At 36.1% G+C, this 21,256-nt stretch overlaps 1 protein-coding gene across 1 annotated transcript in view; it reads left to right on the forward strand.

Annotated features, from left to right (window-relative positions):
* The first annotated feature begins 4,483 nt into the window (after positions 1–4,483).
* LOC137393504 (poly(A)-specific ribonuclease PARN-like) overlaps positions 4,484–21,256 on the forward strand; it is a 59,417-nt gene continuing 42,644 nt past the window's right edge. The window contains exons 1-11 of the mRNA XM_068080080.1: positions 4,484–4,600; positions 5,104–5,181; positions 5,381–5,451; positions 6,006–6,158; positions 8,233–8,293; positions 9,474–9,609; positions 13,873–13,986; positions 14,189–14,309; positions 14,640–14,774; positions 15,388–15,431; positions 18,165–18,283. Coding sequence (XP_067936181.1) covers positions 4,582–4,600; positions 5,104–5,181; positions 5,381–5,451; positions 6,006–6,158; positions 8,233–8,293; positions 9,474–9,609; positions 13,873–13,986; positions 14,189–14,309; positions 14,640–14,774; positions 15,388–15,431; positions 18,165–18,283 — 1,051 coding nt within the window. The 5' untranslated portion in view covers positions 4,484–4,581. The remainder of the gene's footprint in view (positions 4,601–5,103; positions 5,182–5,380; positions 5,452–6,005; positions 6,159–8,232; positions 8,294–9,473; positions 9,610–13,872; positions 13,987–14,188; positions 14,310–14,639; positions 14,775–15,387; positions 15,432–18,164; positions 18,284–21,256) is intronic.

The raw sequence follows: 21,256 nt of genomic DNA on the forward strand, positions 1-21,256 counted from the left end.
ATGTTAAGTCGTTGAGAGGGCCAATTCATCAGGCAATCGTATGTTGTAAAACATGATACGAGAAGCTAATCACACGCATTGCGATAAGTGCAGGCGCACAAAGACTCTACTCATCGCTTGGTAAGGTCATGCGCATGTGAACGCTGAATAAATCCGTCCATTAATTAAATCTAAGGGGCTCTCCTGTCTCGTCTCACTGCGATATAAGCTGTGTGTATGCTGGAATGTGACTAACCAGTACACTATGTGAGTCACCAAACCGGAGGTAACAAAGCACCATCTAGTCATCTATGCAAGCATACTCCATTGTCGCTACTTGTGACCAGTTCGTTTGTCATTAAAACACAATGTTAATATCTCCTATCCAAACCTTCATCATATTTTACGAGAATTATAAAACATCAACTTTTTGTTATTATGCGGCTTTGAATTGAAACAAGGGGTGGATAAATTGGAATGACCTAGGAAAAAAGAAAGCATACAAGAAAGACGATCGGAGAATAAAGAGGTGTGGGGCTGTTTGAGGGAAGTCAGCTGATCATCTGGTGCTGCCTGAGTGCTTTGGTTACTACAGTTTGTTTGGAGGTAAAAGTGGAGAACTTTGTTTGTAAAAAGCTTCATCACACAATTACTGGAGTGATAGTTGATGTTGGCTCACAGATGCTTGACGTTGTCCCACAAGTGCTTGACATTGTCCCACAGGTACCTGATGTTGACCCACATGCATTTGATATTGGCCTACAAGTCCTTGATGTTGGCCCATATGTCCTTGATGTTGGCCTACAGGCTCCTGATGTTGACCCACATGCGCTTGACGCTGTCCTACAGGCACTTGATGTCGGCCCACAGACGCTTGATGTTGGCCAACAAGTCTTTGATGTTGGCCCATAGGGGCTTGATATTGGCCCACAGGTGCGTGACGTTGTCTCACAGGTGCTTGATGTTGACCCACATGTGCTTGATGTTAGCCCACAGGTACTTGATGTTGGCCCGCAAGTCCTTGATGTTGGCCCTCAGATGCGTGATATTGGCTCGTAGGTGCTTGATATTGGCCCACAGGTGGTCGATGCTGGCCCATACATGGTTCTGTAGCTTGTATTGCTCAAAGAGCTTCTGGTATAATTGGTAGCTTCTGGTGCATGGTTAGCGGAGGCTCAATGAAAGACTGGAAAAGTCTAAAAGCAGACAATGATAAAAGTAGAAGTGGAAAAACCTGTAATGTTGAAATTTTGGCTTGCTGATTTGGTGGCATTTGATGTCTTGCTAGAACTCATAAGAAGACACATGCGATTAAAGATGGTCGAATGAGTACATACGGTAAGTGTTTATCAGTATGTTGATCACACTTGCATCGAGAGAAAACAATTAATCATATGCACATGTTCTACACCAGAATATCATAGTTTCCTTAAATTAGGATGAGAGACCTTAAAATTATTATTTAAAGCCTAGTTCCCATATACGTCGCAAAGCACCGGAGGTGTATATATATACACCGCAGGCTATTAGCGATGAAATGGGAACCTACGCGCCGGGTACCGCCGAGGACCATCGGTAGTTGCTGGCGGCAACGCAACAGTTTAGCACTGTTTAAATTTCGCAAAAGGCTGCAGGTAAAACCCGAAATGCATTGTAAGGGTAAGGTCACCAATATATAAACAGCATGGCGAGCGAACATTTTATTTGATTACGCGATTATGTTTAGTGATGCAGCTTTTATGTGAACATATGCCGCTGAGCCTAGCGTCGCATGTATTTTGCTGCGCAAGTTACCGCAGGAGTCTCGCAATCGATATGGGAACCAGGCTTAATACATTATTGCATCACCTTGCCTTCTGAATGATCAGCAATATACAAATCATAAAGATTTTTCTAGCCTTTGTGACTATGTTTTAGTTTGATATGTGGATTACAGTTGTTACAAGCAATGCTCTCCGAACAACTGCCAGGTCCTTGGCTACCCTTGAATGTTTAAACAAACAACAGCAAATGAGATATGGCTATTCTTACGCTAAAGGTTAAGCATTCTGAATTAATAGTCTTTCCTTCTTTTTATCATAATAATTTGCGGTCTTAATATATATATTTTTTGGCAACTGGAAATATGGTCTTTTAATAGCGATTATGAACAAAAGTTAGTATCTAAAACGGGCTAAAAACCTGCCTTAATACCTAAAGTGCAGAGACATGCATCAATTTTCTTTTCTCACGTTCTGAAGCCAACCGCATTGCAGCTCGTCCTAGGAGGTTTTCAAACATCGTTTTTCTCACATGACCAGCTCAGCAGCTCGCATGAATCTAGCTCAACTTGTGTGGTCCACATACTACCAGCAATAAAGACTAGCGCTTCCTCACAAGGCCCAACCTGTTTTCTGCCTCACAACAGGAAACACAGACACCCACCAGTATTTTATTGACAGTCATACCAGCCAACAGCAACTGCAGTAAGCATTCTTTTAGCAATACAAGAAACATGGATTTTGCCTGTAATGTTGCTAGTTTTTAACTAAATTTTATGCCTGGTTGCAATATTGACAAATTACAGCTGGTCTTTTCATTAACTTCCTTGTGAGCAGACAGCGGATTCCTGAAGACATTAACATCGGTTCCAAAGTGCACATCGATCTCACATTTTCATTACTGTTAAAACCTTATTTCCTTTGCTCAAGATAGATACAGGGATCCACTCAGCACCAGAGTGAAATTATATTTTTATTTAATAATACTAAATTTCTTATATAATCTCCATCTTGATTTATTTACTGTGTTAGCCGTACCTTGTATCTAACTGAGCAGGCAGCGCATAAGCCTGAATTAATAGCAGAAGAGTTTTACATAAAATACCTGCTGCCCTATAATTACCCCTACATATTTCCTCTCTGATCCTATAGAGCGGTGTGGAATGCCTTTAGTAGCGGACATGGACGCTATGAAATAAATAAACTCTCGCTAATCCTCTAATGCGTCAGTAAACAGCACATTCTCTCTCTCATATACCGGAGTATTTGCTTTAACCTTTCATGTGGATAAAGATTGGCATCTCTATGACTGTTGGAAGGGAGACAAAAAGACAAGTGAACACTTTATTTTGGAAATTTTCAAGTTTTGCATTTTTATTGTGCTATTCACCCTGACTAGATAATAATCTTTAAGATATAAGCAGTTTAACCTAATAAATCAGGATTGGAAGTTCTCTAGACTCTGGAATGAGCTGAAGAATCATACGTGACAAAGACTAGCTTAGCAAAATATCTCATTGCATAATAGTTATATACTATTAAACTCTGACGTTTACAACTTCAATACACGAACATTAAGCTTTGTAGTTAATTCACTCACTCTAAGAGCTCTCTACTCTATTCAAGAGATACAATGTATAGTGAAGCTCCAGTATTTGTGAGAGAAGACAACTTTTAGGTTTTCGTAAAGGATGCGTGCATTTTCCCTCACTAATTCCGTGTCAGTGTCTGTCTGCTAATCTCGCACTCTATTTCAACTAGTGTCTATCATCATCTAGTTGAGTTATATTCGTGTGTCATAGCCAGGCCTGACAACCCAAGAGTGGGGCAATGCTTGAGATTTGGTTTTGGGGCAATTGATGTATCAACGATAGTATATATAAAATTGTGGAAATTGTGGCAAAAATATCACGCATTTCTTACTCATTTTCTTTTTCTTTTAAGGTGATTGTGTGAGTCTCAAGCCCAATGCGTGACAGTTGGCAGACCTGGTCATAGCTTTATTATAAAAATAGCCTAAATTCCTTTCTACTATGAATAATAACCTAATTTCTGTTTGAGTCTATATATTGGACCAGTAAAAACTTGTTGAGACTGAAAGTTAGCATCTCTAACAATGTTCTCATAGTTTTTAAAATTTTCTATCCCTCTGCTAAAATATTTTAGTACAATGAATGGTTGTGTCAGACATTCAATGAATGTGACATTTTAAAAGGGATTTGATAACAGTTCTTACTAATTCTAAGAGTATGGATGTGTTTAAACGATACAGTGTTATTACATTTGAAACTATCACTAAGATGTTTGTATTCCACTCTAAATAATGTATATTTCTTAATTAGGCCTGTCAATTGAATTAACAGATTGAAGACAAAGTACTGAAAGTAGTCGTTGAATCTTGTGTGTTTGTCTTGCAAGAACAGTTTGCATCATGTGATATTGAAATTTACTTCTGACTGTTTATTGAGCAAAACAACACCTTCTTTAGAGTTTAGGTTTAGAAGATTTGAAAATGTCGCAATGGAAATATCAATTACTATTTAGTTAACTCAGTTCGCGTTTAGTTGTTGAATTAAAAGAGGGGACAACTACTATAATTGTAAGTGCATACGTTTTCCATGTTTGGTTATGTGCATGCATTATAAATGGAATCGATGTTTATATATACGTATTTTGTACAGATTTGATTTTAAGACGGAGCCAGTACAATCCCCATCCACCGATCGAGCAATTTTTTGCGGGAATGTTATTCCTACATGGATGTGCTATTTCGTTCCTGCCTCGCCTTATCGGACGCAGCCAGAGTTAATTGTGTGACCTTTGAGGATAAATTATTGTTGCGATGGAGATTGTTCGTTCTAGTACGTGTTCTAATAACGATAGATTTGTGTTACTGTTTTAGGTTTTGTCTATTTGAACACAAAAAACTTTTTTTAAAAGTTTAAATAGCAACTAAATTTCAAAACTGAAATTATGTTGTGTATGCTGTTTTGTTTTACACTTATTGCCTATATCTTATTAGCTCTTTACTTTGTACACCTTTATGTAGCCAATAGCAAAAGAAGCTTTTGGATACTTGTTGTCAATTTCATATTATCAGACCTAACCGAACTATAAATTTGATGAACAATTGGTCAATTGCTTTGCTTCAAGTTTTTAACATTGTGAGCTATACCCGGCCATGGTTTCCATTATATTTGAGATCATCATTACGACTTTGATTTGATGCAAAAATGTTTGTACTAGATGTTAAACCTTAAAATTCAGAAACAAAACTTTATTGAATTTTAGTAAATATGTAAAAGGATCAATACTGTTCACTTGTAGCTTTCCTTACTGATGATATAAAGGGTGATTTATGTAGATTTCCAGAGTCAGCTACCATCTATACTTGAGGATGTGAGAAGATGTGATTTCATTAGTATTGATGGAGAGTTTACAGGTAAACGCTCTGATCACTAGTTGTGAGTGCTATTAAAACTAGGGGCATGGGTTTGCAAATGAGTGCTTGAATCACAACACAATGGATATTATTAATTAAAGTAGCAGAGTCTGCATGTAAGTTCACTTGTCACTACATTATGAATGCTGTTAATAGTATTGACAGGCGTTATCTTGCTAACAAACGTATATCCCTGTAGGTATAAGTAAAGCAGATTTCAAGGCTAGGCCATTTGATACAGTACCAGAGAGATATACAAAGCTGAGACAGGTAAGGTTGCCAATTAATGACAGATAGCTCACACACTGCAGTATTTTCCATTTCTACCCTTGATACTCAAGATATCACTTTTACCGCGGAAACTATCAATACACTTGTTAAAGTTTCACCCCAGAATTTCATTCTGGTGTAGGGAATATATTCTTTTTTCCAAATATGTACATCATGAAGAATGCTTGATGAAAGGTGATATAGCTGCCTAGCTAGGCGGTAGTGGCAAACATAGCATGATCTCCTGCAAGCTTTACTCTCACTCGCAAATGGAAACTAATGACAGGCGGCTGGCTGGTATTTAATAAAAATAGCTGGAGGTTTTTGAAGATTCGAGTTCAAATTAGTTATGACTTTGCACGCTAATAAAGAAAAGCAGTAGTCTGTAAAATTAATGCAAACAAAAACTGACTTTCTGCTGCTTTATATGAACGTATGACCTTGCCACTAGCAGAGATCTTTCAGAGCCTTATAAATTGGCAATATCCCTTCCTAGAAATCATGATCTTTGGCGTCACGACTTTAAATGTGTTGCATTGCTGGAACCCTTACAGGGCAACATGGACTACCTCATGTGCCAAGTTGGTCTCTGCATGTTTTTTCAACAACCTGATGGAGACTACCTGGCCAAGCCTTACAAGTTCTACGTTACACCCCAAACTTTTGGTCACACCGACCATGGCAAATCTTTTGAGTTTACTTGTCAGGTGAGATCAACTCTTCATCCTATGTGACTCGAGCAAGGCTTGAGCATGACTTGAATATGACTTGAGCAAGGCTTGAACATGACTTGAGCATGGCTTGAACATGATGAACAGTACTTGGGCATGACATGCTTAGCCCAACATGTACATCCCATATACATGTATAGTCTTTAGGCACAACTATGTTGCTGTGAGATAGATCAGACTGGGCATTAAAGGTTACTTGACAGCATTTTATTATCACATGAATTTATACTGATATAATCACATCTATTTATATTGATATGATCACATCTATTTATATTGATATGATCACATCTATTTATATTGATATGATCACATCTATTTATATTGACATGATCACATCTATTTATATTGATATGATCACATCTATTTATATTGATATGATCACATCTATTTATATTGATATGATCACATCTATTTATATTGATATAATCACATCTATTTATATTGATATAATCACATCTATTTATATTGATATTATCACATCTATTTATATTGATATGATCACATCTATTTATATTGATATGATCACATCTATTTATATTGATATGATCACATCTAATTATATTGATATGATCACATCTATTTATACATATATGATCATGGTATTTAGTTTTTTAGCATTAATTTTGCAATTAGATGAACAAAAACCAGTTTCGGAGAAAAAATAGTCATGATACAAACTTGAAGCTGTGACATACAGAGGTCATTTTTAGCAAAACATAGACGTATGTTATACGAGGTCAAAGCGCTTCTGTTGGATGCTATTGTAATACATTTTTCCCATCTAGTTGCCAGGCTACATGTTTTGGTTATAATTATAATGCTAAAATAATTATAACACAAACTTGAGTCAGGTTCTAGAAAAAAACGAAAAAGTCTGCACTGTACTTATATGTCCTGCATTAACCTTCGGATGGTGGTTCTAGAATTACACCAATCAGCTTGTGCGTACACTTTGACGAGTGCGCTAGCAAGAACTTCTTCCTTCACACAAATGAGAAATTAAAGAAATTGTCGGTAAAAACTAGCTATTCTCAGAAGTCATCTGTATAAAATCCATTAACACATGCTCTGCTGTAATGAATAGTTGGATTGGCCAGTTTTAAGATAATGTAGTTGAAAAACGAGTGATTTGAATGTGATTTCATAACATTGCTGCTGTTTCCAGTCGATACTTTGCAAAGATCGTGAATCTTTCTGTTCATTTTTCATGACTTAAAAATGCTGATAAAACTTTGTATTTTGTCAAGATTACATAGAATATTATTCCAGCACCAATCTATAATATTATCTTTTACTGTTAATACAATAAAATTTTGTGTTGTCAGTTAACTTTTAACCCTTTTACATTTTTCGGACAAGACGACTGACATTTTGTGCTCCAGTTTATGATGAAGTCATCAAGTACATGAGCTAAGAGAGTATCAGTCTCTGAAAGCTGTAAAGCTGCAATTTGTGATATCAGTTAACTTTTAAATCACATGCATTGTCACTACTCGGCTATTATGTGCTATACATGAAGAATGTGCGGATAATATTCAGAAGTTGTTAGAGGAGTATCAGAGGAACACTAGGCCATGGTGCCAAATGTCTTACTTGCAAGTAACACTTTAGGGTTCAACTCCCAAAAAAAGTTTAATTCTCAAAAAGGGTTACCTATGGTGACTGGAATGACATCCAACCTTAACTTACTCTCTGTAACTGGGTATGTCTCCAGTCATCAAAGTTCCCTTACCACTGAACTCATAGATGTCCAGCCAAGATCACAGAGCCACTTTTTATGTGCAACAATACACTTAAATAACACGCACAGCTTCTGCAGCCTCCGCAGACATTATACTTGTTCTTCGAGGGTTGCCCCATCAGAGAAATATTGTATCAATTCTTTACATTCCTTGAGGCTGGGCAAGCTAGAAGAACTTTAGTGGATTTACCGGTGGAAGCGTAAATATTTAGAACACCACTCCTTTCATCTTATGACAACCTTCGCTAATCATGTCTCAGTCATCATATAGTTTTCTCATGGCGTTTCTGCTTCAACTGATTGCAGGCGAGCAGTATGAACTTTCTTGCTAGTCATGGCTTTGATTTCAACAAAGTGTTTTGTCAAGGTGAGTGATTTTGCTTTTTGTGTATTGCTTTCTCATCGCTAAAGTTAAGATCAATAGAGTGGACAACATGCTTTTTATTCAACCACTAGGAGCAGAACTCTGAAAAAATTATTACGACTGGCTAAAAACTGCTTCCTGGTTATCTTGTAGATTGTTATTTAAATTTGTTACATGAATATAAGGCAGGGTTGGTTTGACAACAACGCTTAACGTGTGGGAATCTGGTGCTGATTGACGGGTGGGCAGGCGATGCTTGTTTTGGATAGGTCAAAAATAATAAATGGCAATCGCTATGATGGGGTCATGCAAATATCTATATTGCAAAGGAGGTATATATTGCTACTTTGTGGCGCAGCTTTTCGGCTTCTGTACATTGTGATGTAAACATATTCATTAGTAACTAAGGAAAATAAATACAATCCGTGAATCTTTTTCATACCCTTACTCAGTAAGATAGTTCCACTCACAAGCATCATTGTGGTAGCAGTCACAACAGTGGTTTCCTGTTGTATTTTGTGAAATGTAAAACTGCAAAGTTCTTGTAGCACCCTTCATCAGGCTTCTTAAATGGCCTCCAAACCATCTAAACATCCAAGAAAAAGAGGAAAATGATTATGATTAATGTAAAGGTGCCTTTAGAAATTAGTTTCTTTTTCATGGATTTTCACTTTTCGGGGATGATTGGAGGGGCCATTCCCAATTCACTGCGAAAAGTTGGTTTATGTACAGTGACCTAATCGATGAATGTTGGTATAGCAGTTTACCAATCGAGGGCTGCTTGCATAGCTTGGTGTATACATCGAGTACGAAAAACTGTTGGTAATGATGTTATCGTTTTAATATTTTCCGTGTCATCTAAGTTTGTCTACAGTCAGAAAGAGTTTGTCGACGCACTACTGCTGGATGGCATCAATGAACCAATCTTTAATGCATACAATATCATTTGTCAATGACTAATCCAAATATGTCAATAGTTTACCCTATTTCATTTGTCAATGACGCACACCATTTCATTTGTCAGTGATGCCCCCATTTCATTTGTCAGGGATCTACCCAATTTTATTTGTCACGGATGTACCCAATTTTATTTGTCAGTAATGCACCTAATTTCATTTGTCAGGGATGCTCCCAATATCATTTGTCAGGCAATTGCTCTATCAAAGTCAGTTTGTTGCCGCAGGAATTTCTTACCTGCGGCCATCAGCAGAGAGTAAGATTAGAGACACCATCATGGAGAAAGAAGAGAAGCGATCCACAGTCACAGAGACCCCTATTGCGGTCAAGGGAGAGGACAAGAAATTCATAAATGGTGTTATGTAAGTGAATGCCTTTATATCAGGGGTTCCCAACCAGGGAGGAATTCCCCAAGGGGAAAATTTTGAATATACAAGGGGAACAGCAAGATGTCTGATTTGTTAAATTTTTAATTTAGGTTCTGCAGTGCCATGTGAGTTTGGGTTTCATCATCCCACGACCAAACAAGAGTGAAACGATTGATTGGGAGAATTATGATAAATGCACATGTGCACACAACTCCCGAAAAATTATCCGTTAACGGCCGTCACCAAACCCTTGCAACGAAATCCTATCAACAAACTTAACTATTTTTCAGTAAAGTCGTTTAAGTATAATAATGATACAAAACGCATATAAACCTATTTAAATATGTTACCAAGCCTTTGAAAGGTTGACGCAAATTCCTAAAACTAACCCATCTGATCGGATTATACATAAATAGACAGATTTATTAGGACGAAAATCGTCACAAAACGCTTGAAAAGCTTCGTTTAATAAAAGTTAAGACCGGAAATTGAAACGCCGAGCGACAGAGAATAGAACGATAAAGTCTTGCCACAAATCGCCACAAAACGCTTGAACAGCTTGGTTTATTAATAGTTTCGACTGACCTACGAAACGCCAATAAAGCCGTGCGACAGATAGTAGAACTGTTTACTGTGTACCGTTTGTCTACTGTTTGAGGCGTAGACCGATTTACAGGTACGAAAATGTGGTACACAGTTTATCAGCCTACGTTTTTGTCCAATTACCGAAGGTTTTTCAAATTATCTAGAACATCAGCCAGATTTCTTTACATCTTATCTACAAGGTAGGGCGTTACTACAACGCCCTTTTATGACAAGAATATTTCTTTATTTCACTCCAGTTTGCATAAAACTTCCAGACGCGTAAATGCCAACGCTTGCTCTCTGTTACATATCGCTGTCAAAACCATTCTACATTCAACACAACCAACTTTCAAACTGTATATTACACATCAGTTTGCCGTTTAACGTTTAATATTGCATTTCAGAGATATAATAAACATATTTCTTTATTGTTGGCATTGTTGTTGTTAGTTAAATTACGTACAGTAGGTTAGGTCTACAGCTTGAATTAATATTTATTTTATTATTGTAAAACATAAGTTTGAGATAATTAAATATTTATTTTATTAATATGTATTTCTGTTACATATCGTTGTCAAAGCCGTTCTGCATTCAACACAACCAACTTTCAAACTGTATATTACAATATATTTTACTTGTAATATTGCATTTCAGATATATAATAAACATATTTGATTATTGCTGTTGTTAGTTTAATTACTTACAGTAATTTAGGTCTACAGCTTGAATTAATATTTATTTTAACCAACAAACAACTTTCAAATTGTATATTTCACGGCAGCTTGCCATTTACTTTTAATATTGCATTTCAATATTGCATTTCAATATAATAAGAGATATAATAAACATACATCATTATTGCTGTTGTTATTTAAATTACGTACAGTAGTTTAGGTCTACAGCTTGAATTAATATTTATTTTATTATTGTAAAACATAAGTTTGAGATAGTTAATTATTTATTTTATTAATATTTATTTCTGTTACATTTCTGTTATTTCTGTTGCGCCTTTTTAGAGTCGTGCTCCCTCAAATTTATTTTATATCATCTCAAACAAGTCTCATTTACATTATACTCTGTCAATTCCTGCTGAGAACTACTTTTTCGACAATCAACAGTACCCTTTCTTTTTTCCATTACTACTTTGGTCGTGGGTTGTATGACAGTGGAATTTCTAGTTTAAAATTTTGGTTTTATCTATAACACTAGTTGCTAATATTGAGCTACTAGTCAGAACCCAGATATATGTGAACACATCTATCCAGATTTTGATTGGATAGTAAGTTAAACTAGTCGTAAACCAATTCACCGCCATGCCACAGGTCATGTATCGGTGTATGTTGCATGCGTGCTGTATAAAAAAGTAATAATATGTTGTTATATGTTTAGGTATTTACAATAAAATGGGGTTATAATTTGTATTGGTTGTTTTAGTTATGAGTGTTAAAAGTGGGTAGGGAATCAAATTTATGAAAAGGCTTAAGTGGGGAACTGAATGAAAAAGGTAGGGAACCCCTGCTTTATATTGACGTGATATCAATAGCAAACGCGGGTAACTGGCAAAGTTCTTTTCTCATTTAAAGAAACTCTGTCCTGATCAAAAACCCTGATCCTGTTAACGATTGGATCCATTTTGGACATCAGGTATCTGTATTGGTGCCTGTTGTCTTTAGCTTAAACAATTCTGAAACTCCATATTCTATTTACTATTGATCATAGTTATAGTATCTTAGGTTAGTAAATATTATAGACTGCAAGCTGTTAACTCTCAGATGTAAATATCTAAAAAATTCTGATCCTGGCTGTTTACTTATTCATACCTGAGCTGATGAATACATGTAATTGATACATACTGCAAAAAACTCTAATTGAACGCCATGGTGCTCTATTTTTCAACCCTTCTATAATAGTGGCGGTCAATTGGAGGCGGCGTTCAAATAGAGGCTGGCGTTGTATTTTTCACATGGCTCCTCAGAATTTTGGGAAAATAAATTTAGCCCTTTGACGGTTGTAGCGAGTGTCACCTATATTTTGCCCTCTTTTTTCGGTGGAGCAATATTAAACCTTTTGGATGCAATAAATCCGCTAAACTACCTCCAACTTGTCAAAGATCTCTTAATAAATATGTATTGAGAAACTGAGAAATATCTCTACCAATTGATATCTATTGCTTGCAATTAACCTATGACGATATTATAGCCTGTGTACTGCTTTGAAATTTGTTCAAGCTTTCAATTTTTATTTCATTTTAAATTTAAAGACATATATTTATTTTATATCTATATTTACCAATGTTGCATAAAAGATCATTGCACTCTTTGATATGTTTGCTGCAGTTTGCAGCCTAAACTTGCTTTCGATGTTCAATAGAAGATGAGTTACGAGCGTCGCTCAATTGTAAGATCAGATTACTGCTATGATGCTATCAAATAGTATGCTATAAATCTGCAAATTTGTAAGTTATATAATGATTATCTATCAAATGCTACAAAGATATATTCATGAACAAGTGACATAAAGGAACCATACTTATGTTACATGCAGAAACAAAAATTAACGTTTTTGAAACAAAAATATTTGCATTGTTTGCTTGGATAGTTGCGTTCTGATTGTTGCTTTAGATGGAACGACCATCTTCTGGTTGTCCAATACCTTCCACAATGTCTTCCGACCTTGACTCTTTTTCTGCGCTGCTGAACTAGTCGATATTAGCGTCCAAACAATTTTTAGTAGAGCAAAACTTTCACGCATTGCATTTAGCACAAATCCAGCGTAACCTTAGTACCATCGTAAATGTAAACCGTTTTCATATACATGTACATACATGTACTTCGAAGTATCAAGACCGCGTTAAACAAGGAACTACCACTAACCTGGGACAATGATTATTTCTATGCCGTTGCTTTCAAAGTTTTAACGAAGAAAAGCTAAAAGCTTTGGAGTTGGACAACGAGAGAATTGATTGGTATTGATGTAAACGATTAATTATTAATACGATTTTGTGGACACTTTTCTACTGATCAGTTGATACTATGTGTTCATAAAGATTGTCAAAGTGGCGGTCAAACGGAGGTGATGTTCAAATAAAAGTTTTATGGTACCTGTAGTTGATGAATACCTGTAGTTGATAAATACCTGTAGTTAATAGATACCTGTAGTTGATAAATACCTGTAGCTGATAAATACCTGTAGTTGATAGACACCTGTAGTTGATAAATACCTGTAGCTGATAAATACCTGTAGTTGATAAATACCTGTAGTTGATAAATACCTGTAGTTGATAGACACCTGTAGTTGATAAATACCTGTAGTTGATGGATACCTGTAGTTGATGGATACCTGTAGTTGATGAATACCTGCAGTTGATAAATACTTGTAGTTGATGGATACCTGTAGTTGATGAATACCTGCAGTTGATAAATACTTGTAGTTGATGGATACTTGTAGTTGATGGATACCTGTAGTTGATGAATACCTGCAGTTGATAGATACCTGCGGTTGGTAAATACCTGTAGTTGATAAATACCTGTAGTTGATAAATACCTGTAGTTAAATACTTGTAGTTAAAAAGTTCAAATTCTCATTATAAACCATTTGATAAGGCAGCACTTGCGAGGTATATTGGTGTTTGCTTCTCCTGTCAGTACCTAATTTATGCTTGTCTAATTATAGGAAGAAAGTTGAAGAATATTTCTCATCTACAACAGAAGATGATGTTCAACCACTTGATTTAGAACCCTGCTCACCCTTCAGACGTAAAATAACATATCAATACGTGCGCTTCAAGTAGGTTGACTCTAACCTGAAACTTATCGGTTTGTACTTGCCTCGATTTGTAACCGTGCCTTGATGTTGTTCTGTTGTAGAAGGTATACATCTCTAAGCTTTGGAGAGTTACACTTCCTCTAGTTACCTTATCTTTAGGGTCTGAAGGTAAATATAGACTCAGTGTCTTTAATTTTACTTTTCGTCTTCCAAAACATTTCAGATATCCGGTTGAAGCTTATATGGAATCAGTAGGAGAAGGAAGAGAAAAACATATTCAAGTCTCAAAAATAAACACGGAAACGCGTAAAGCGAAAGAGCAGGCAGTAATTAATAAAAAATTGGTGAGCTCTAGACCTGGATCCAATGCATTCATTGTGCAGTTATGTTTGTACTTTTAGTACTGTTAGTATTGTCATGTTTCATTGTGTGTAACACCTGGAGTATTTTGTTTTTGCTATTACAAGAGCGATCGTGTGAAAAGTATGGCTCTGAAACTATTACAAGCACAGCATAGAAGTTTATATATCACAATTCAGGCCAGCTACCATATCATTAGTAAAAAGATATCTTGACCGATATGATCTATTGATTTGATGTAGAGCATTGCAGACTTTATGTGTGACGAATGTGTTAATGTTAGTTATGATATTTGAGGTCTCACTATATCTTAGGAAGATCTCCAGGTGGCAGTTGGTTTCTCTCATGTCATCAAAGAGATATCGAGCAAGGGCAAGATGCTCGTTGGTCACAATATGCTACTCGATCTTATGTACTTCGTCTCACAGTTTATGGCAGAGCTGCCAGAGGTTAGACATCTTATACCGAGATATGCCTTTCTTCTTCGATCTTATGAAATCTTCTGTTTTGCGTTGTACCGATTTTGACAGAGGTCTTAGTAGTTGACTCAGTTGACTGGGCGAATACAGCGGCTGCTTTTGATGTTTTTCAAAAGAAATTGTTAAAAATTTGTGCATAAAATTGTTTTACATGAAACAGTTGATACTTAGATCAAAGTCTGTGATTTGAGGAATATTTGTAGTTAAAATATTGCTGAAGTTACACTTATGTAGAAATGCGATTGATTTTGCCTGTTATTACAAAGTAATTTTTAAAAAGCTCAAGTATAGAATGCGCTGGAATTTCATGTCATCTCCATGATTTTACACTCACTCAATAACTAGTGGCCGGGTCTAACTAGAATGTGTAATTTAGGTGCAATTCTTACGACCTCTGCTGACCGACTTCTGCCTGATGTAGCCTCCTATTTACTCCGACATCTCGATTTTGGAAATACAACTGTTGATACATTTAAGTAACACCATGAGGGGCAACTATATGAGGTAATGAGTGTAGCCGCCATCACACAACATGATGACCAGTTGGTGTCACTGTCTGTATCACCCTTCTTACGCTTTGTAGACATATGAGGAGTTCAAGGCTATGGTTACTGAGCTCTTTCCCAGGTAAGCGGTTTTCTCTCCGCTACGCGATCACCACCTGCTTACTACAATAAAGTACAGTAGACACTCCTATAACACGTATCTCCTATTAGAGTTCCCACGATTTTAATATTGGAATCGATATGGGTGTTAAGTACAGTAATACTTCAACTTACGAGTGCTCCAACGTACGAGAAACTTGAGATACGAGCCAGCTTTTAAGCAAGTTTTAGCACTAGCATACGAGCCATGCTTGAGATACGAGCACTTGAGTCAGTTGCCAAGTATGCCGGAGGTGTTTTATGAGAACAGCATCACTCTGTATTTTTCAACTGCTCAGGTTAAACTGTTGTACCGTGTTTTTTGTGCACGATTTTCTGTGCAGAATTATGTGAATTAAAAGTACTGTGCGTAGACCGAAAGTTTGCCAGTAAAATGAAAGATAATATAAAGAAAAAGCAAATGATAACAGTCGATATTAAACGGAAAAATATTGAAAAATATGCGAAATGTGTATGCGTGATTCAGCTAGCTCGGCAATATGACAGAAATACATTCATAATTATCAAACAGAAGGATTATATTCAGGGCATTTAGTTCGCAAAAGGACTAACCATAGTTTCTAAACGGTGCAGCGATCTTCACGACCGCTGATGGCATTGGACAAACAATTGGCCGGTGACAGCGTAACTGAAACGATGCTATGTGAAAAGGCCGGCGCTATCTATCCAAACTGTTAATAGACATTTGGACAAGTTGGCTAGTGGTCGGGCGTTAACCATTTGTGACGACACCTGTGTTCGTCCTAATCGCAACATGTTGCAAGGGCGACAAAGGCAAACGTCCTTAGATAGGTTTATCTTAAAACGGCCGGCTAGTCGTGAAAGCGAAAAAAAAGGAAAAATTTCTCGCTAACCAGCGACAAATTTCAAACTATGAACGCCGAAGAAATTTTAATTACGTTTAGTTGAAAATGAAAGTTTGCTTTTAGGTTTGCTTCTAAGTTTGTCTTTTAACACTTTGATAAAATCCAAATTTATCAAGGACAACTGTTGTAACGAAGGATAACTTATATCTCCCTCCCTGGCAAATGCGAGTGTTAACTGCTATTGTATGTATTTAATTTTACATTTTAATTAATCACATTTCCTTGCATTATTTTTTATTTGTTGCTTTTTGAAAGCATGTAGTACGTAAGGACAATAACCAACATGTTCTTTCTGTTACAATATATTGTTTTGAGTGTTTTATGTGCTTTTTTAGAGTATGGAAACCAATCAATATATATTTAATTGTTCTATATATAAATGAATTGCACCAACATGCGAGTAAATTGACATACGAGCTCAGTCTCGGAACGCATTAAGCTCGTAAGTTGAAGTATGACTGTATCTGAATCGGTATCGGCAAATCTTTTCTTAAAAATCGAAAACTTCAGATACTTTTTTCAGATCGGCTATTTAGCAGAAAACCATATTTTAGCCTGCTACACTACTAAAAAATCATCAGCTGCAAGTTCCTTACTTTTACCTAATGAATTCCGGGCCTGTCACACAATCTATTTCATGTCTATAGCCTAATGAACATCCACACAGCTGAATAATATTTTGGCTTTAGTCAGGACGCAATCACAAAGTGGTATTTCCGCTGGTATTTCCCAATCACAGCGATATGATTTATTGCTGCCGATCACGAACAAGAGAACAATGATGGGAAACAAGAATGCGCTGTGATATTTCTATTTACTAGCATTACGAAAGTAATTTGAGCAGTCGATGCATAAAGTTATCTATCTCTCTCTTGATCCTGACGATACCGTATGATGTGTCGTTTGTATTGCACAAAATAACCTCAGTGGCTTATCGGTATTTATCCAGTCCTCCATCATCTGAGGCACGTGAGTCCTTCTTCAGTACGACTGGCTACATCGATAGTGATAGAAGATAGAGACGTCTCACTGAGAGAATTGAATCACTAATGGTAATTAAAGTAAACATTGATTTGCTCTAAACTTGCGCAGGCGCAGCAGTTCGTTCAGCAATAGAAGAGAGACTTCATTATCACAAAGAAAGCTGTACCACTAACAGTAATTACCATTATTAACAAATTACAAGAAACATTCACTGTTTTGTTAGTAGATGCACGGTATGTCAGTATGTGAATATATATCCATGCATATCTTTTTTCCATAAATGCAAACAAATAAATACATCAATATTTATATTTTCTTTGCATTATATTTGTATTTGCATAATAAAATTAAAAATTATCTATGCAACACAAAAGATCGGAATCGGATTATTTTTCAATAAGAATCGGTATATCGGATCGGTATCTGAATCGGCTGGTGAAATTAGATTCGGGGCATCTCTATCTCCTATAACATAAAGTCCAAATAACATAAAAAGTTATGCAAAGTTTTTGCTTCGTACTACATAAAAAAGTCCACATAACGTAAAGTGCCAAGTCAGGACAAGTTCTCAAATTTGATTTGAACGTTAATCTATCTCGTCACACCCACAAAAGAAAAAATGACATGCATATAGCGTTATACCTATTATATATATATAGCTTTTGCAACAATCTTGTTTGTCATGATAGATCATCAGATTTGTCGTTAAAACAGAGAATAGGTAGCTGCGCAATCGTTCATAGTGACTGACTAAGAGCGACTGACTCAGAGCGACCAACTTGACTCACTATTACCAGCGATTCACTCATGGCTGTCTAAATTAATCATATTGCTCCAACTTGTAGACTCCTTGACACTAAGGTCATCTCATCCACTTACCTTTTCAAGGAGGACATTCCACATACTTCTCTAGATGAATTGATTAAGGCTCTCACATCCTCCCTCTACCAACAGATCAATATTGGTGGGTGTCTTTATGATAGCATATATATTATATATATTATATATTATCATTCATATATATTATCATCTCTAGTACATCGGCATCTCTATCATCATCTGCAATGATTATATACACAATTATTCTGTGATGGTTCGAGGAGGCTAAGTGGCGCAGTGGCTAGTGTATCAGTCTACCAAGTTGACTCTTTGAGTTCAATTCTCATCTGATGCATTTATTCATGACGCTCTAAATATGGCTTCCAACAAACGAACACGGCTCTTATAGTAAAGGTTGCAGTCTAAGTAGAACTATGGCAATGTAAGTGGATTTAGTAGAACATAAGAATCTATTTGAACTATATGAGTACACCTACATGTGAATCGGCACAATTGGTTTTGATATTGTAATGGTGAAACTGTTGCTGTAACAAGCGCATCGAGATGATATAACAGGTTTTAATTAAATGGGAACAACAGCATTCCAACATGTTTGTAAGCAAACTATGTACTCTCTAACAAAATATTAATAAAATAAATATTTTTATTTTCAACATTTTCAACATAGTCATTTAACAACTGTTAAATGATTAGCGCCTATATATGTACATATATAGGCATATATGTACATATGTACGTATATAGGCATATATGTACATATGTACTTATATGCCTATATATGTGCATATGTACATATGTGCATGTACATATGTTCTATATATGTACATATGTACATATATGCCTATATATGTACATATATACATAAATAGGCATATATGTACATATATAGGCATATATGTACATATGTACATATGTACATATATAGGCTTATGTGTACATATGCACATATATAGGCACCTTTCATATGTAGTTCATATGGCAACCTAACAACTGTTCAACTCAGTTGGTTCAAATTCAGTGATCCACTTTAGAACTATTAATCACATCTCTGATAACGTTGCGGCAGCCATTACCAAGCACCCTGTCTGGAGAATACAAGCAAAGCAAAGGTTGTCTAGAGGTCATAAAGCAAAGGTCATTCTGATAACTCTCATGCTATAGCTTTTGACAGAGTTGATTCTCGGTCATCGTTTTAAGAACACTCGATTCCCGGTTTAATTACATATTCATGTTGGGTCCGAAAGTTCCTTTAGTCAATACAGTAGACGCTCCTATAATGTAAACCTCCTATAGCATAGATTCCATGTAATGTGAACTATTTATGTAGAATTTTTGCGTTGTACTATGGAAAAGCTTCCATTCTATGTAAAGCGTGTAGTCGGTGCAAGAGCTCCAATTTGATTTGAATATCGAGAATCTAATTGTCAGCCTTAAAAATATCGCTTTGTTTTTTGCCGCACTTAAGAGAGAAAATGACATGTAGGGTTATTTCTTATATATACTAGCACTTAAACAGTCTAGTTCACTGTAAGAGATCCTCGTTGAAAGCTATTTTTTATCCTATCCTCAAACCTTGGCGACAGGCGGACAGACAAACATCCCTTTGCTTTTAATAATGATATATGTCTGTTTTCATTTATTTTAGACATACAATTTTCTTTTGCGGCGTAGACTTTTTCTGTGTAGAAAAAAATCAATTTTGAATTGACATCGAAGGCGCTCGCTCACCCCCTTAATTTACTGTAAAACTACCGTAATCATGGACTCTCCACCCAAATGAAAGTAATAAAAAAGAGAAGACAAGTTGTCGATACAAACCCATAATACCACAGCTACTGTACAGTCATTAAATTAAAAAGTTGAGTTCAGTTATTTTCCTTTTTAAAATGCCAAGTTTATTAAAACACTCTGTATTACAGCTGGTTCATTCTACAGTTGAAATACGTCATGATAAATACTTGAAGTAATGATATATTACATGTAAACCAATCCATTTTATAAAACTATTTAAATACTAAATTATTTGTAAGCAACTAGATAAAGTAATTCAATAAGAAAATGTTTTTATTATCATTTGGTCTTCATGGTAAAAAGCAGGTGAATCAAGGAGCAGCTTTGGCAACACTCGAGACAGACAGACAGACAGTTTGTAGTTAGCTGATGATAGTCTATCTTGTGCCAATATACTCTAACTCTGAGTACAAGAACTTTAAATTCTCATAGCTTTTTTATATATGTATTTGTTTTTATATTGCATACCTTTTACATTTGGTTTTTAGTTACCACGTCTTGTCTTTCCACTTTCGCAAGATCAGGCTTTCTTTTGTCCGTACCACCTTCACATTGTTCTTCACAATTACGACAGTTGCGTTTGGAAATCGTTTAAAGAATTGATGATGCAAAGGTGTCTGTCTGCTCGTGTTCTTCTGTTATTTGTCTGCTCGTGTTCTTCTGTTATTTGTCTACTCGTGTTCTTCTGTTATTTGTCTGCTCGTGTTCTTCTGTTATTTGTCTGCTCGTGTTCTTCTGTTAATTGTCTGCTCGTGTTCTTCTGTTAATTGTCTGCTCGTGTTCTTCTGTGATGCTCGTGTTCTTCTGTTATTTGCTTTAATTTTAAAGTAAGAAGCTTCATCTTTTTCACAGCTTCTAGCACTTGCACTAGTCTTCACGGTCTCAAGAGTTTTAAGGCTAAATAATGAAGGTACGCAGTGCTGTCTAGCGTAATACGAGTACTGAGAACCAAACTATGCGAAGGAGAACTGTCCATTTACATTAAAAATCGCGGAAACTCGCTAATTCGCAAATGCTTCTGCACCTCCCTCAGTTGATTAATTCTTGGAGCAAATACGATAGACGCGCCTACAACGTAAATAATCCGTTTCAAAAAAGTTTACAATATAGGGATTTTACGTTACGCGCACACTAAAATACATGTATACTTCCTAATCCATTCTAAGATCTTCCCAAACTCACTCGTCTTGCCCTTCAAAAAGAACTAGGAAAAAACTAAACAACTTTTTAATTTAATGACTCTACTGCAGTAACTGTGGTATTACCGGGTTGTATCGGCAACTTTCCTTTTTTTCTTATCGCTTTC

The sequence above is a fragment of the Watersipora subatra genome, chromosome 4 (genome assembly GCF_963576615.1).
Source record: "Watersipora subatra chromosome 4, tzWatSuba1.1, whole genome shotgun sequence".
Classification (NCBI taxonomy): Eukaryota; Metazoa; Bryozoa; class Gymnolaemata; order Cheilostomatida; family Watersiporidae; genus Watersipora; species Watersipora subatra.